The 16,156-nt window shown below is 41.1% G+C and overlaps 1 protein-coding gene across 3 annotated transcripts in view; it reads left to right on the forward strand.

The window, feature by feature from the left end:
- Positions 1-1,249: 1,249 nt before the first annotated feature.
- The window catches only part of LOC110529969 (chromodomain Y-like protein), a 31,288-nt gene continuing 16,381 nt past the window's right edge, over positions 1,250-16,156 (forward strand). For 2 of the 3 annotated variants that reach the window (XM_090181766.1, XM_090181765.1), the window contains exons 1-2: positions 1,301-1,628; positions 11,685-12,477. In XM_090181766.1, coding sequence (XP_090037892.1) covers positions 1,605-1,628; positions 11,685-12,477 — 817 coding nt within the window. In that variant the 5' untranslated portion in view covers positions 1,301-1,604. Of the gene's footprint in view, positions 1,629-11,684; positions 12,478-16,156 lie in introns of all 3 variants that reach the window. The other variant, XM_021612668.3, reaches the window with a different exon arrangement.

Consider the following 16,156-nt stretch of genomic DNA (forward strand, 5'->3'; position numbering starts at 1 on the left):
TTAAATATGTGGGGCATACAATCATTGCATCTCTGCTGATTTTGTTGTGAGGATGCAAAATCAATAGACCATTTGTTTTGGTATTGCCCTCAGATAGACTGGTTCTCGTCTCAGCTTCAGGAATGGCTGAAAAAGCATAACATTAATCTTAAATTGACCCTAGAAATAGCATTGTTGGGAAATCTGGAGAGACCTGTCAGTCAATTACTAATTACTCTTAGTAAAAGTATTTTGCTTCAACTCTGTTGATTCTATTCAATTATGTAGATTCAAATTGTAAGTTAATCATCACTGCATAGTTGAAAGATATATGGTGCGTAGAAATCCGAAGAGGGTAGCCAGCAGAGATATAGTTGGGATGGGCTGATGGAAGTTGAGGGTTGGGACGTTTTTTTCGCTTTATTGTTTTTCTTTGAGTTTTTCTTCCTGATAAAACATCTTGGTCCACTCCTTATAACAATCGTGACATGTGGAATTGAAACAAGTGGGAGTGGAGTTGCTGGGCAGGGGATAGAATAACGGTCAAAGATAACGTCTAAAAAAATAAAGTCAAAACAGAACAAAAACTACATTTGAATGATACTGAGGGGCAATGGTGTGAAATCATTATTTAACCTTTCTCCCCTCCTTCATCTGCACTGATTGAAGTGGATTTTAAAAAAAGTGACATCAATACGGGATCATAGCTTTCACCTGATCAGTCTATGTAATGGAAACAGCAGGTGTTCTTAATGTTTTGTATTTCAGTGTCTATTTCAATTCACCCCAGAATAATTTCTTATAGTGTGGCTGTGTGGGTATATGCATCATTTCCATTTTTTATTTTATTTTTTACACCAAATACAAACATACACATATGAACAACTTATAGACACACACAAACAACGACTACAGTACATCTCCTCTTTAACCGGAAGGTTGCAAGTTCAAACCCCCGAGCCGACAAGGTACAAATCTGTCGTTCTGCCCCTGAACAGGCAGTTAACCCTGTTCCTAGGCCGTCATTGAAAATAAGAATTTGTTCTTAACTGACTTGCCTAGTTAAATAAAGGTTAGACCCACTCCTTGTATAAATGGTAAATATTTGTACATGTTTATGGTTTAATTTGTGAAATATATTTTTTTAAATATTTACGTTGATGGTTTTATTTACTACATATGTCAATATATATCACAGATCATAGTTTTACCACGGATCGTGGTAGACATATTTACAGAATAAATAAACAAATCTCACTCCATACTTATCAAACAGCAGAAAACAGTCTCCATATCAATACAGAAGAGTAAAAAAGACATTGACTATGCACCACTGAGCTACCAGCAGTCTGTCTTTCAGTCTAGGGCTAGGCTACAAAACCGCATTCTTATGCGCAAAACATGCGCAGCTGTGAGCGCAAAATAAATAGTTCCGCACACAGACCCAGAGAAAAAAAGTTCTCATGCTGGGCTGGACAGAACACCACCCTGAGTACCTAGCTAACGTTACGAGGATTGGGAACACGCCAAAGACAGCTAACGTGAACTGGGCTTCATCAAATCTGGAGGTCCTTTTAACCCAATAAGATTTGCTAGCCAAGCGGCGAGAGAAATTGCAACTTATAATGGCCTCGGAAGAGCTTTATGAGGTGAGTTAGCTACTATCTACTGCTAGCTAGCTAGCTGAAATGTTTTTTTTTTGTTCGTGTAGCTAGCTAAATTAGCTTCTTAGCCAGCCACCTGGCTTGAAAGACACCTCATATTAGCTTGAGCTTCATAAAAATTTCAGCCCAGGAAGTTGTCTACTAAATCGAAATTAGGCCACCTTAACGATAGCTAGCTTGCTGACTGTTCGTTAGCCAACGTTAGTTAGCAGTGATACCGACGATGCATGTCATGTGTTCTTTGCTATTTTACCCGACCAACTTGCTTAAGCGAAGCTAGTGAGTGAGCTACCTAGCTAGCTATTGGGTACTACAGTCTCTGCAGCAAGAGGGTTTTGCTTCACCTCTAACTTCGGTCTTGTGGCCAGATTTTTAAACAAATCAATGGAGCATAGGTTTATGCTTTCACAGAGGTACTATTCTATATGTAATTATGTGAATGCTTTCCAGTTATTACCGTTAGTAGTAGTCCAGGCCAGTGCCACATTTTAGGTGATATGTGAACTTTTTCATAAAAGCATGAAACTTGGTACAATTGTATAGTTTGGGGCCCTGAACATTTTCAGATATAAAACGCCTCCTGGTGGCTATTGTCCGTTCCGAGGAGTAAAAAGTAGAGGTAGACTTACCAATTAGTTTGTGTTTTTACGAATAACAATTTAGAGTTATTAAGCAATTAAAACGGGTCACTCTGTTACCAATGAATGACTGCAATTGAATTGGCCAAAAGGGGAAATCAGTCACAAACCACAGTTACAGTAGAGGAAAGGGATGTATAGTTCAGTACAGTAGAGCACACCAGGGACGTGAGAAATTGAAAAATGTTCATAATGTTTAAACAGAAAATAAAAAGTTAAAACCATACAAAAAAATATAAAAATTCCAGGTAAATTCACTATGCAGCTGCACTGCTGCCAGCACCTGTTTGGGTCTCGTGGTGCGTCCCTTTCAGATGGTTAAGCACTGCACCTGTACTACCATTACTGCACCTGTACTACCATTACTGTATCTCAATTCCACCTCGCAATTCCACATCCACCTCGCATTTAACTCCTCAAACTATTGCCATATACTGTAGGACTTCGCTGCTGTCGCTTCCTCATTGACATTTTTCCAGCTGGGGGGGCACTATTTTTATGTTTGGAAAAATAACGTTCCCAAAGTAAACAGCATATTTCTCAGGACCAGATGCTAGAATATGTATATAATTGACAGATTAGGATAGAAAACACTATAAAGTTTCCAAAACTGTCAAAATATTGTCTGTGAGTATGACAGAACGAATATTGCAGGTGAAACCCTGAGGAAAATCCAACCAGGAAGTGGCTTCTATTTTGAAAACCTGTTCCATAGCCTGCCTTTGCTCCATTTAAAGGGATATCAACCAGATTCCTTTTCCTATCGCTTCCTCAAGGTGTCAACAGTCGTTCGACATAGTTTCAGGCTTTTATTTAGAAAAATGAGCGAGAACGATAACATTGCATCATTTTATGGCTGGGTGCCAACAGCGTTTTGTAAGCGCAACAGAGTTTGGGCAGCCATTGTCTCTCCCTCTCCTACTGAAAAAGACGGTTGCGGTATATATATTACTGATTTTATATATTTTAAAAACAACCTGAGGATTGATTATAAAAACGTTTGACATGTTTCTGTGGACATTAAGGATACTATTTGGAATTTCCGTCTGCGTTGTCGTGACCGCTCTTTCCTGTGGATTTCTGAACATAATACGCCAAACAAACGGAGGTATTTTGGATATATAAATTACCTTTATGGAACAAAAGGAACATGTATTGTGTAACTGGGAGTCTCGTGAGGGAAAACATCCGAAGATCATCAAAGGTAACTGATTCATTTGATTGCTTTTCTGATTTTCGTGACCAAGCTACTTGATGCTAGGTGTTCATAATGTTTTGTCGAGCGATCGATAAACTTACACAAACGCTTGGATTGCTTTCGCTGTAAAGCATATTTTCAAAATGACACGACAGGTGGATTAACAAAAGGCTAAGCTGTGTTTTGCTATATTGCACTTGTGATATTTTTAATAATATTATTTAAATGTGGCGCTCTACAATTCAGTGGTTGTTGATGACAATTATCCTGCTAAAGGGATGGGTAGCGTCAAGAAGTTAACGGCGATGACATGGTGGTGGAGAGTCGACTCCAAAATAATTGATTCCTCGACTGTCAACTCCTGGTGTCGACTCCCATTTCTGACTGTCAAGATTTGATTCCGCTTTTTGGAACGGAGGAGACTTATTACTTGCCATACTTCCGAGAACAAACACACATCTTTCATAGTGAACTAGCGAGGGACGGAGAGAGAGGGGAGGGGCACAGTATAGGCAGGTCGGCCACCAGGCAGACAGTCAAAACCGTGCATTAGGCCTATCTATATACAAGCAAATGCTTTATCTCACAATTTCTTGGCTTGCAAAGTCAGTAAAGTACAGCCTATCATCAATGAATAGGCTAGGATATTCTACGTCCAACAGACCGAAGACTGAGCACACACTCGCATCATTAGAGAAGCGAAGGAGCAGGCGAGCCAGCAAGAGGTAGCGAGCGGCCGGGGCAGAAATAATTGTGTGCATATTTTGGTAATCTGTGTCTTGCAAATTCACGAAAGTAGCTGAAAATGTGCCTCTTCCCCTCTGGTTTTATTTACATTTTACAACTTTCCCCAGGCCTTTTATAGCCTATTGTTTAGTTAGGCTATAACACGAAAAATTACTTTTGTGATAACTGCACTGTGATTTTTAATTATGTGCATTTTTCTTAATCCCAATTTAGATTACAGTATAATGTAATATACTACAATACTTCTCTATTGTACCAGGGGTTGAATTAACTTTCAGAATGCAGCAATTTTTAAACGCGGACCATCAAACAAATCAATGTATTTAAACAATTTCACCTGCGTTTCATATTGAACGTTTTTAATTTTTTTAAATCCTCAATAGAGGGATGCGGGGTGTGCAACTCTAGTTTTTCTTCACACAAAATATGTTAGTGCAACACATTCGGCAGGAAATGTCATCTGATGAAAACAATTTCAACAGAATTGCAACGCTATTTGGCTAGCAGCCACATAAGTAAATTAGTTTACAATAAAAATGTATTTTTTTGCAAAAACGATGCATGGTCATCATATTTTTGTATATCATAGAGACTATAGCCAGCTACATTTCCTAATGTTTTGCTTAAAGTTAATCTTGCATTTTTAACTTGCTACCGGAGAAAAACTACCCTGGAGAAATGTACCAGAGAGAAGTAGCCTACATATCAGTCAGCGCTGTCTGGTGATCCAATGACAAGAGCATAGATATTTCATCCGAGTAGAGATGTGCAACTGAAGCACAAAATTAGTCCTTTTACATTCATGATTTGGAGCGCACCTTGACTGAAGCGGTGCAGAATTTACAAAAAGAAACCTTTTAAATCTGCACTTTCAAAACCCAGCTAGATACGTTTTCAGTGTTTTCTTTCCTTTTCTGCGTGAAAAATGTGAAATCCTGTATTAACGCGACCCCTGACTACTAACATCTCTCTGCTTGCCTCTTCCTGTTCCTGCATTGCAGACTGCTTACCACTGTCTGCCTCACTATTGTTTTAAAAATATATTTTTATATATATATATATATGAGAATAATATTAAATCGTATTTAAATGGTCTTTATACTGTATTTCACTAAACTTTATGAATATCTTATTTAATTTACAATGACGGCCTACCAAAAGGCCTCCTGCGGGGCCTGGGATTAAAAAATAAATATAGGACAAAACACACATCACAACAAGAGAGACAACACTACATAAAGAGAGACCTAAGACAACAACATAGCAAGGCAGCAACACATGACAGCACCCCATGGTAGCAACTTAACAACAACATGGTAGCAAAACATGGTACAAACAATATTGGGCACAGACGACAGCACAAAGGGCAAGAAGGTAGAGACAACAATACATCCACACAAAACAGCAGCAGGAGTGTCCATGATTTAGTAAGAGTGTCCATGATTCTTTGAATGAAGAGAAACTGTCCAGTTTGAGTGTTTCCAGTCGCTAGCTGCAGCGAACTGAAAAGACGAGCGACCCAGGGATGTGTGTGCTTTGGGGACCTTTAACAGAATGTGACTGGCAGAATGGGTGTTGTATGTGCAGGATGAGGGCTGCAGTAAATTTCTCAGATAGGGGGGAGTGAGGCTTTAGAGGGTTTTATAAATAAGCAACCGGTGGGTCTTGCGACGAGTATACAGATATGACAAGTTTACAGAGGAGTATAGAGTGCAGTGATGTATCCTATAAGGATCTTTGGTGGCAAATCTGATGGCCGAATGGTAAAGAACATCTAGCTGCTCGAGAGCACCCTTACCTGCCGTTCTATAAATTATGTCTCCGTAATCTAGCATGGGTAGGATGGTCATCTGATTCAGGGTTATTTTGGCAGCTGGGGTGAAAGAGGAGTGATTACGATACAGGATACCAAGTCTAGATATAACTTTAGCCTGCAGCTTTAATATGTGCTGAGAGAAGGACAGTGTACCGTCTAGCCGTACTCCTAGGTACTTGTATGAGGTGACTACCTCAAGATCTAAACCCTCAGAGGTAGTAATCACACGTGGGAGGAGGGGCATTCTTCTTACCAAACCACATGACCTTGTTCTGAGCACCTCCAAAATAAAGGTAAATGGTAGAGAAAGCTTGTTGGACACTAAGAAAGCTTTGTTGTAGAGCATTTAACACAACTTCTGGTGAGGGGCCAGCTGACTGTCTCATCTGCATATAAATGGATGAGATAGCTTCCTACTGCCTGAGCTATGTTGTTGATCTAAATTGAGAGAGTGGGGCTTAGGATCAAGCCTTGGGGTACTCCCTTGGTGACAGGCAGGGGCTGAGACAGCAGATTTTCTGACTTTATACACTGCACTCTTTGAGAGAGGTAGTTAGCAAACCAGCCCAAAGACCCCTCCGACACCAATACTCATTAGCCGGCCCACAAGAATGGAATGGTCTACCATATCAAAAGCTTTGGCAAGTCAATAAAAATAGCAGCACAATATTGCTTAGAATCAAGTGCAATGGTGACATCATTGAGGACCTTTAAGGTTGCAGTGACATGTCCGTAATCTGAGCGGAATCCAGATGGATCGCATACCCGAGAGAATACTATAGACATCAAGAACGTCATTCAGTTGATTAGAAATAGGCCTATAACAGTTAGGATCTGCTTGATCTCCCCCTTTTAAATAAAGGATGAAGCGTGGCTGCCTTCCAAGCAATGGTAACCTCCCCATAAAGGAGAGACAGGCTTGGTTATAATAGGGGTAGCAACCTTAAAGAAAGGTCTAAACCATCTGACCCAGTTGTTTTTTGGGGGTCAAGTTTAAGGCGCTCCTTTAGCACCTTGGACTCAGAGACTGCCTGTAGGGAGAAACTTTGTAGCGGGGCAGAGGGATAAGTATCAGGGATAGTCACATTAAAGGGGTGGGAGATGAGGAAGTGTTGGACGGGCAAGGAGGCATGGCTGAGTCAAATAGGAATCCAGACTTGATGAAGTGGTGATTAAAGAGCTCAGCTATGTGCTTAGTGTCAGTAACAACCACATCATCAACATTAAGGGACATGGGCAGCTGTGAGGAGGGTTTATTCTCCAGGTATTTAACTGTTTTCCAGAACTTCTTGGGATTAGACCAACAGAGAGATAACTGCTCCTTAAAGTAATTAACATTGGCCTTCCGGATATCCTGAGTGCACTTATTTCTCATTTGCCTGAACGATTGCAAGCATCTATGAGAATTCAGGATGGGTCGTTTCACTGAGCAGCCATTACGAACACCGGCTGTAAAACAGTGATCACTATGGTGATTACAGAAAACACCATACTGATACCTATCAAGATTATTTGTGAGGATAACATTGAGGAGAGTAGCCTTTTCTGGGTGTTTGGAGTCATACCTTGTGGAATTTGTAATATTCTGAGAAAGATTTAGAGAGTCCCATTGCTTTAGAACTTGGTCAGGTTGTTTAAGCATGTCCCATTTAGGTCACCAAGCAGGACAAATTTAGACTTTGTGTAAGGGGCCAGGAGAGAGTTTAGGGCAGGTAGGGTACAGGCCGGTGCAGATGGAGGACGATAACACCCAGCAACAGTCAACAAAGAGCTATTTGAACGTTTAATGCTTAAAACCAGCAAATCGAAAAAGGTTAAAACCAGAAAGGTTAACGTCAGTATTCAAAACACTCTTCCTTAACCACGTCTCAGTAAGGACCGGACCAACACATCTGGATTGGAGCCGTGAACCCACACTTTCAATTGATCCATTTTAGGTAATAAGCTTCTAACGTGTAGAGAACCAGGCTTTTACGAGAGCAGAAATCAGTGAAGCAGAGTCAGAATTGGCGCTAGCAACAGTAGACGGGCCAGGGTGTACATGCATATTTCCAGATATCATCAACAGTAATACAATCAAGGCACGGCAGAGGACAGGGAGAGCTCTGCAGTGCTGATTCATGACATCTGAATGTGCATCAGATGGCAACAAGATCATATTGTAACAACAATTTCATCAGGTAACATGAATACAAAGCTGGCGAGAGGTGGTTAGAATAGGATGAGAGGCCAAAAGTCTGTGTAAACAATAGTCAGAGTTCCGAGTATGGGAACAAACAGTCTGTCCCATGGTTGGGTAAAGAAAGTTTGTAGTCAACAAAGTATACAGGAGTAATGGGGCAAAATGCACAAGAAAGAAAAAAAAAAAAAAAATATATATATATATATATATTTATATATATATATATATAACGACTTGGGGCTAGCCATTTCAGAGTCACTCGCACCAACATGACAGTGCATTCTAACACTGTAAAAGGCCCTTAGTTGGCTCTAAAATTGTGTATTTTATGACAATTTGAAGAGAAGGAAGTTATGTGTTTAAGATTCAAGATTCTCTCATGGGACCCTATTTCAATTTCGGGGGATCCCAAGTTTTGGAACCACTGTACTACTAACCTTTCGCTCGGCTTGCTTCCTCTCTCTGTCTCCTTCACCTCCTGCATTGCAGCCTGCCTCAGCTTCACCACTGTCTGCCTCACCACTGGTACGCAATATAATATTATTTATGTTGATTTGAAAATTGGATTACACTTTTTAAATCTTACATAATGCTTGAAAATGAAGCTCAGATTTGGGGTAATGCGGAATCAATCATTTCGGATTCTGCTTTACTGAAAATGTATGAATGGAGGCAACCATTGATACCAAGCTAAGGCAGAAGCAACTGCACACTGCTAACCCCAAGAATGACATAAGGAGGATGGAGTCTTTCAGCAGTTGTCGCAACAGAATCTGCTGCATCTTCTGGCCGAATAAAATGCACAACAGTAAGCTATACAAGAAGACAATATGTCACACAGCCTATCAAGAGACTGATTTTGATGACATGGCCATATTCTCAGAATGCCCATATATAGACTCATTATAGAATTATGTCCATATGGGGATGAAGTAGATTGAAGCATAGAATATTAGATCTTTGTCGGACTATGTGGACAGCTCCTCTGGCTAGAGAGTCATCTTCTATGACCCTGTTGGTTATCCATGCCATGAATCTTCATCACATACTCTACCATACTCTCTTGCCTAAATTGACAATTTGTCTGGCCTAGAGGGTCATATGCATTCCAACCTTCTACTTGGTACAGCTGAAGGAGGTTCCTTCCATCTTTTCTTTATTTCCTTTGCTGCTGCTTGGTCTTTGGGAGTCTAGGCTGGGGTGTTGATAATTGTTGTTGTGAAAAGGGCTATATAAAGAACATTAGTATTCAGTGAGTTTGAAATGCTGCACCAATGCATAATTTGTGGGAAGATTTGCTCATTTTCTGGTTTCTCTTCATGAACATTTCAACATGAGCTTTAGTCCATAAAGTAAATTTGTGAATTGCTCCAAAATGGACATGCCAAATTCTTTTTCAGAAGAGAACGAGTGGCGTTTGCTTTCTTACCCTGGCAGTCCATCGTTTTATATAATAATCTGAACTGTTTGTGATTGTAATCCTTGACCATCGAAACATAGGGGTAGATATGACATTTTCCATGTTATGTTTGGTACAGGAGATATGACGCAAAATATTATATATATTTATTTTTACCTTTTATTTAACTTGGCAAGTCAGTTAAGAACAAATTCTTATTTTCAATGACGGCCTAGGAACAGGGGTTTAACTGCCTTGTTCAGGGGCAGAAAAACAGATTTTTACCTTGTCATTTCGAGGATTTGCTCTTGCAACCTTTCGGTTACAAATCCAATGCTCTAACCACTAGGCTACCTACTGAACAAAATATAAACGCAACATGAAGTCTTGGTCCCATGTTTCATGAGCTGAAATAAAAGATCCCAGAAATGTTCCATAAGCACAAAAAGCTTATTTCTCTAAAATCTTTGTTAATATCCCTTTGGTGAGCATTTATCCTTCTCCAAGATAATCCAGCCATCTGACAGGTGTGGCATGATTATTACACAAGTGCACCTTGTGCTGGGGGCAATAAAAGGCCAATAAAATGTGCAGTTTTGTCACACAATGCCACAGATGTTTTGAGGGAGCATGCAAATGGCATGCTGACTGCAGGAATGTCCACCAGGGCTGTTGCCAGAGAATTGAATGTTCATTCTACCATAAGCCACTTCCACCGTTGTTTTAGAGAATTTGTCAGTACGTCCAACCGGCCTCACAACCACAGACCACGTGTAACAACGTCAGCCCAGGCAGGACCTCCACATCTGGCTTCTTCGCCTGTGGGCTCGTCTGAGACCAGCCAACCGGACAGCTGATGAAACTGAGGAGTATTTCTGTCTTTAATAATACCATTTTATAGGGGGGGAAACATTCTGATTGGCTTGGCCTGGCTCCCAAGTGACTGCGCCCCTGCCCAGTCTTGTGATATCCATGGATTAGGGCCTAATTCATTCATTTCAATTGACTGATTTCCTTATATAAACTGTAACTATTGCATTTTATATTTTTGTTCAGTGTACATTTTTGTAATGGGAAATGGCAGCCATGAGCTGTTTTTGGGATAGCTCCATATCTGAAAGTTATTCATGCTTTTATGAAAAGGTGAACATTAATTTTCACATATGGCCTGGACGATATGGCCTGAACTGTTACAAGTTGCCAGCCTATCCTATCTATACTATATGAGGTAATGGATTCAAGTTACATTGAACATTTTAGTTTCAAACTCAACATGCTGATGTTGTCTTTTGTTCAAGTTTGCCATTTAGCTGTAGTTAAATTGCCTACATTGACAATCTTACACACAGACATTTTGGGTTAAACACACAAATAACTACACTAATTAGCAATATATCTATGAAATCAAAACTTATAGGAGGAATATCATAAAGTAGGCCAATACAAAAAAACTGGCCCAATTAGCCATGAAATCTTCTATTCATTAGTCACATTAGTCACTGCCTGTGGATATAAACAGCCTTTTTGGAGCTGGTGGTCTAGGTCTAATACTATGGCTAGACCATTGGGATGAAAACAGTTCATGACTTATGTGGCTGGGGTCCTTGATGATACAGAGGGCGGCAGTGGTTAATGAAAATGTCCTTGATAGATGGCAACTCTGTTCCTAGGTGCCTCCTTCTAGGCTAGGTCAATATATGGGGGGCTGCCTTATTTTTGAGGTCTACCCCGAGTTAGAAACATCCTACTGGAGATCTGAGGGTGTTCGAAGAAGCTATAGCAGGGTCGTATTCATTAGTGTAAACGGGTAACAAAAACAAGCATTTCGTATTGGACAGTTTAGGGAGTCCTGCCCTGTTTGTCCTTTTTGTCCATTTGGGTGCCTGGTGAATACAACCCTGGAATATCACAGATGATTTCACCATATGGCTGATTGTTTCTCACGTCACGTAGTCCATTGTATGCTATAGCCGTTACATTTTAGTCTCATGATTTGTGACTTAGTGACTGCCCTAAATCCAGTCATTGCCACTGCCAACTATTTTTAAAATTCTGTTACAGGTTGAGAGAATTGTGGACAAACGGAAGAACAAGAAAGGAAAGATTGAGTACCTGGTGCGCTGGAGGGGCTATGGCTACGAGGGGGACACCTGGGAGCCCGAGACGCACCTCTCTGCCTGTGTGGAGTTCATTCACGATTTTAATCGGCAACACGGTGAAAGACAGAGAGACAGTACTTTACTGCGCTCCACTCGAAGCACTCCCAGCACGACCCACAGTTCGAGAAACAACGCCCGCAAACAGATCTGCAGGCCTCAGCCACACAGTGGAGCAGGAAGCCATGCTCTAGTAAAACCCGGGAATGCCTCTTCCCCCACCGCAGCAGCTACGGCCATCTCAAAACCGTTGCCACCACTTGACCCTGGCGTGGCACACACTAGAACGAACATGCAGCTTAACTTGAGCCAAAAGTACAGTGTTTCGGCCACCGGTGACATTTGTAGACCTGGCTTCACAAGCGGGCCTGCGGCTTCTCCGGTGGGCACGGTGCGTCGGAGCATGGACCTGGCGAAGTCCGGGATCAAAATCCTAGTACCCAAAAGCCCAATGAGCAGCCGGGCGGACTCTGAGTCTTCGCCTAGCGAGGCGGCCCACTGTCTGGAGCAAGGGGGTCAGGAGCAGGACTCTGTGCCCCCAGAGGTAGCCCTTTTGGAAAAGCCTCCAGGGTTGTTACTGGGGCCTGGGGAAGAAAGAGCGCGCATGGGGACCCGGCCCAGGATTCAAAGCCAAAGCCCATTAATTCCTCAGCAAGTCCCCATCACCCCCGCATCAATACGCACACTCAATGGGAAAGGTAAGGCTCTAGGGGCGATTCCACGCTAGCGGAAAATATTTTTTGGTATCTCAGATTTTTCTGGCAATTCTCACAACTTCACTAGGAGGAAAGATGTTTGAAATGTTTTTTACATAAAATCATGATGAAAGTGGCCATTTTAGGCCCTTTTTAGACCTATACAGTGGGGAGAAAAAGTATCTGATACACTACTGATTTTGCAGGTTTTCCTCCTTACAAAGCATGTAGAGGTCTGTAATTTTTATAATATGTACACTTCAACGGTGAGAGACGGAATCTAAAACAAAAATCCAGAAAATCACATTGTATGATTTTTAAGTAATTAATTAGCATTTTATTGCATGACATAAGTATTTGATACATCAGAAAAGCAGAACCTAATATTTGGTATAGAAACCTTTTGTTTGCAATTACAGAGATCATACTTTTCCTGCAGTTCTTGACCAGGTTTGCACACACTGCAGCAGGGATTTTGGGCCACTCCTCCATACAGACCTTCTCCAGATCCTTCAGGTTTCGGGGCTGTCGCTGGATAATACGGACTTTCAGCTCCCTCCAAATATTTTCTATTGGGTTCTGGTCTGGAGACTGGCTAGGCCACTCCAGGACCTTGACATGCTTCTTATGGAGCCACTCCTTAGTTGCCCTGGCTGTGTGTTTCGGGTTGTTGTCATGCTGGAAGACCCAGCCACGACCCATCTTCAATGCTCTTACTGAGGGAAGGAGGTTGTTGGCCAAGATCTCGCGATACATGGCCACATCCATCCTCCCCTCAATACGGTGCAGTCGTCCTGTCCCCTTTGCGGAAAAGCATCCCCAAAGAATGATGTTTCCACCTCCATGCTTCACGGTTGGGATGGTGTTCTTGGGGTTGTATTCATCTTTCTTCTTCCTCCAAACACTGCGAGTGGAGTTTTGACCAAAAAGCTCTATTTTTGTCTCATCAGACCACATGACCTTCTCCCATTCCCCCTCTGGATCATCCAGATGGTCATTGGCAAACTTCAGACGGGCCTGGACATGCGCTGGCTTGAGCAGGCGGACCTTGCGTGCAATGCAGGATTTTAATCCATGACGGCGTAGTGTGTTACTAATGGTTTTATTTGAGACTGTGTTCCCAGCTCTCTTCAGGTCATTGACCAGGTCCTGCCGTGTAGTTCTGGGCTGATCCCTCACCTTCCTCATGATCATTGATGCCCCACGAGGTGAGATCTTGCATGGAGCCCCAGACCGAGCGTGATTGACCGTCATCTTGAACTTCTTCCATTTTCGAATAATTGCGCCAACAGTTGTTGCCTTCTCACCAAGCTGCTTGCCTATTGTCCTGTAGCCCATCCCAGCCTTGTGCAGGTCTACGATTTTATCCCTGATGTCCTTACACGGCTCTCTAGTCTTGGCCATTGTGGAGAGGTTGGAGTCTGTTTGATTGAGTGTGTGTACACGTGTCTTTTATACAGGTAACGAGTTCAAACAGGTGCAGTTTATACAGGTGATGAGTGGAGAACAGGGGGCTTCTTTAAAAAAAAACGAACAGGTCTGTGAGAGCTGGAATTCTTACTGATTGGTAGGTGATCAAATACTTATGCCATGCAATAAAATGCAAATTAATTACTTAAAAATCATACAATGTGATTTTCTGGATGTTTGTTTTATATTCCATCTCTCACAGTTGAAGTGTACCTATGATAAAAATTACAGACCTCTACCTGCTTATTTTGCAGGTTATCAAATACTTGTTCTCCCCACTGTACATGCATCCTATAAGACCCTATGATCTGTAAACTGTACATGATACAGACATCTTTGTGTCATTATACTCCTAATAGTGTGCTCTAACATGGAGTATGTCTAGATTCTGAAATACAAATGTTCACATTAGTTTATTCAATATTAGAACTATTTAATGGATATCAAAACTACCCATTTTGATTTAGCTTATTTTTAGATATACTGTTTGGAACAATATACTCTTCAAACGCATCACATTTCCAGAGTGGGCTCTCTTGGTACTTGTAACGATGTGACCCATTTTTTATACATGAACATTTACCTTATAGGTCATTAACCAATCTCAGCCCTCCTTTAGGATTGCACATTCAGCAAGTCACCAGCAGAGGGCATTCCTTGTAATCCATTCGCTGTGTTGGTGGTGCCAGGACTTCAGAATAGGCGGAGAGCCCACTCTGGAAAAGTGATGTACTTGTAGAGTATATCGTTCCAAACAATATGTCTTTAAAATGAACAAAATCAAAAAGGGTTGTTGAGAGATTAATGTTAAATAAATGAATGTGTATTTCAAAATCTAACATACTCCTTATAGTGTGCTCTATGTACGGTTCACAGATCATAAGGTCTTACAAGAGGCATGTATTCGTACCCCCTGACTTATTCCCAATTGTGTTACAGCCTGAATTCAAAATGTATTAAATAAATACATCTCACCCATCTACACACAACCCCATAATGACAAACTGAAAACATGTTTTTACAAATGTTAGATAATTTATTGAAAACGAAATACAGAAATATCTAATTTACATAAGAATTCAGTCAATACATGTTAGAATCACCTTTGGCAGTGATTACAGCTGGGAGTCTTTCTGGGTAAGTCTCTAAGACCTTTGCACACCTGGATTGCATAATTTTTGCACATTATTCTTAAAAAAAATATTAGTGCTCTGTCAAGTTGTTCATTGCTAGACAGCCATTTCTAAGTCTTGACATTTTTTTGTATTTATTATGGATCCCCATTAGCTGATGCCAAAGCAGCAGCTACTCTTACTGGGGTCCAGCAAAATTAAGGCAGTTTTACAATTTTAAAACATTACAATACATTCACAGATTTCACACCACACTGTGTGCCCGCAGGCCCCTTCTCCACCACTACCACATGTCTACAGTACTACATCCATGTGTATGTATAGTACGTATGTTATCATGTGTGTATGCATGTCTGTGCCAATGTTTGTGTTGCTTCACAGTCCCCGTTGTGCCATAAGGTAAAAAAAAATAAAATGTAATCAAATTTTACTGCTTGTATGAGTTACTTGATGTGGAATAAGATACTTCAGTGTAGTCATGGCTTTATGTAGTACTGTGTGCCTCACATAGTCTGTTTTGGACTTGGGGACTGTGAAGAGACCTCTTGTGGCATGTCTTGTGGGGTATGCATGGGTGTCCGAGCTGTGTGCCGGTAGTTTAGACAGACAGCTCGGTGCATTCAACATGTCAATATCTTTCATAAATAAAAGTAGTGATTAAGTCAATCTCTCCTCCACTTTCAGCCAGGAGAGATTTACATGTATATTTCTAATATTAGCTCTCTGTGTACATCCAAGGGCCAGCCCTGCTGCCCTGTTCTGAGTCAATTGCATTTTTCCTAATTCCTTTTTTGTGGCACCTGACCACACGACTGAACAGTAGTCAAGGTGCGACAAAACTAGTGCCTGTAGGACCTGCCTTGTTGATAGTGTTGTTAAGGCAGAGCATCACTATATTATAGACAGACTTTTCCCCATCTTAGCTACTACTGCATCAATATGTTTTGACCATGGCAGTTTACATTCTAGTGTTACTCCAAGCAGTTTAGTCATCTCAACTTGCTCAATTTCTACATTATTTATTACAAGATTTCGTTGAGGTTTAGTGAGTGTTTTGTTCCAAATACAATGTTTTTAGT

This window comes from Oncorhynchus mykiss, chromosome 8 (assembly GCF_057628025.1).
Source record: "Oncorhynchus mykiss isolate SJ-2025 chromosome 8, ASM5762802v1, whole genome shotgun sequence".
Classification (NCBI taxonomy): Eukaryota; Metazoa; Chordata; class Actinopteri; order Salmoniformes; family Salmonidae; genus Oncorhynchus; species Oncorhynchus mykiss.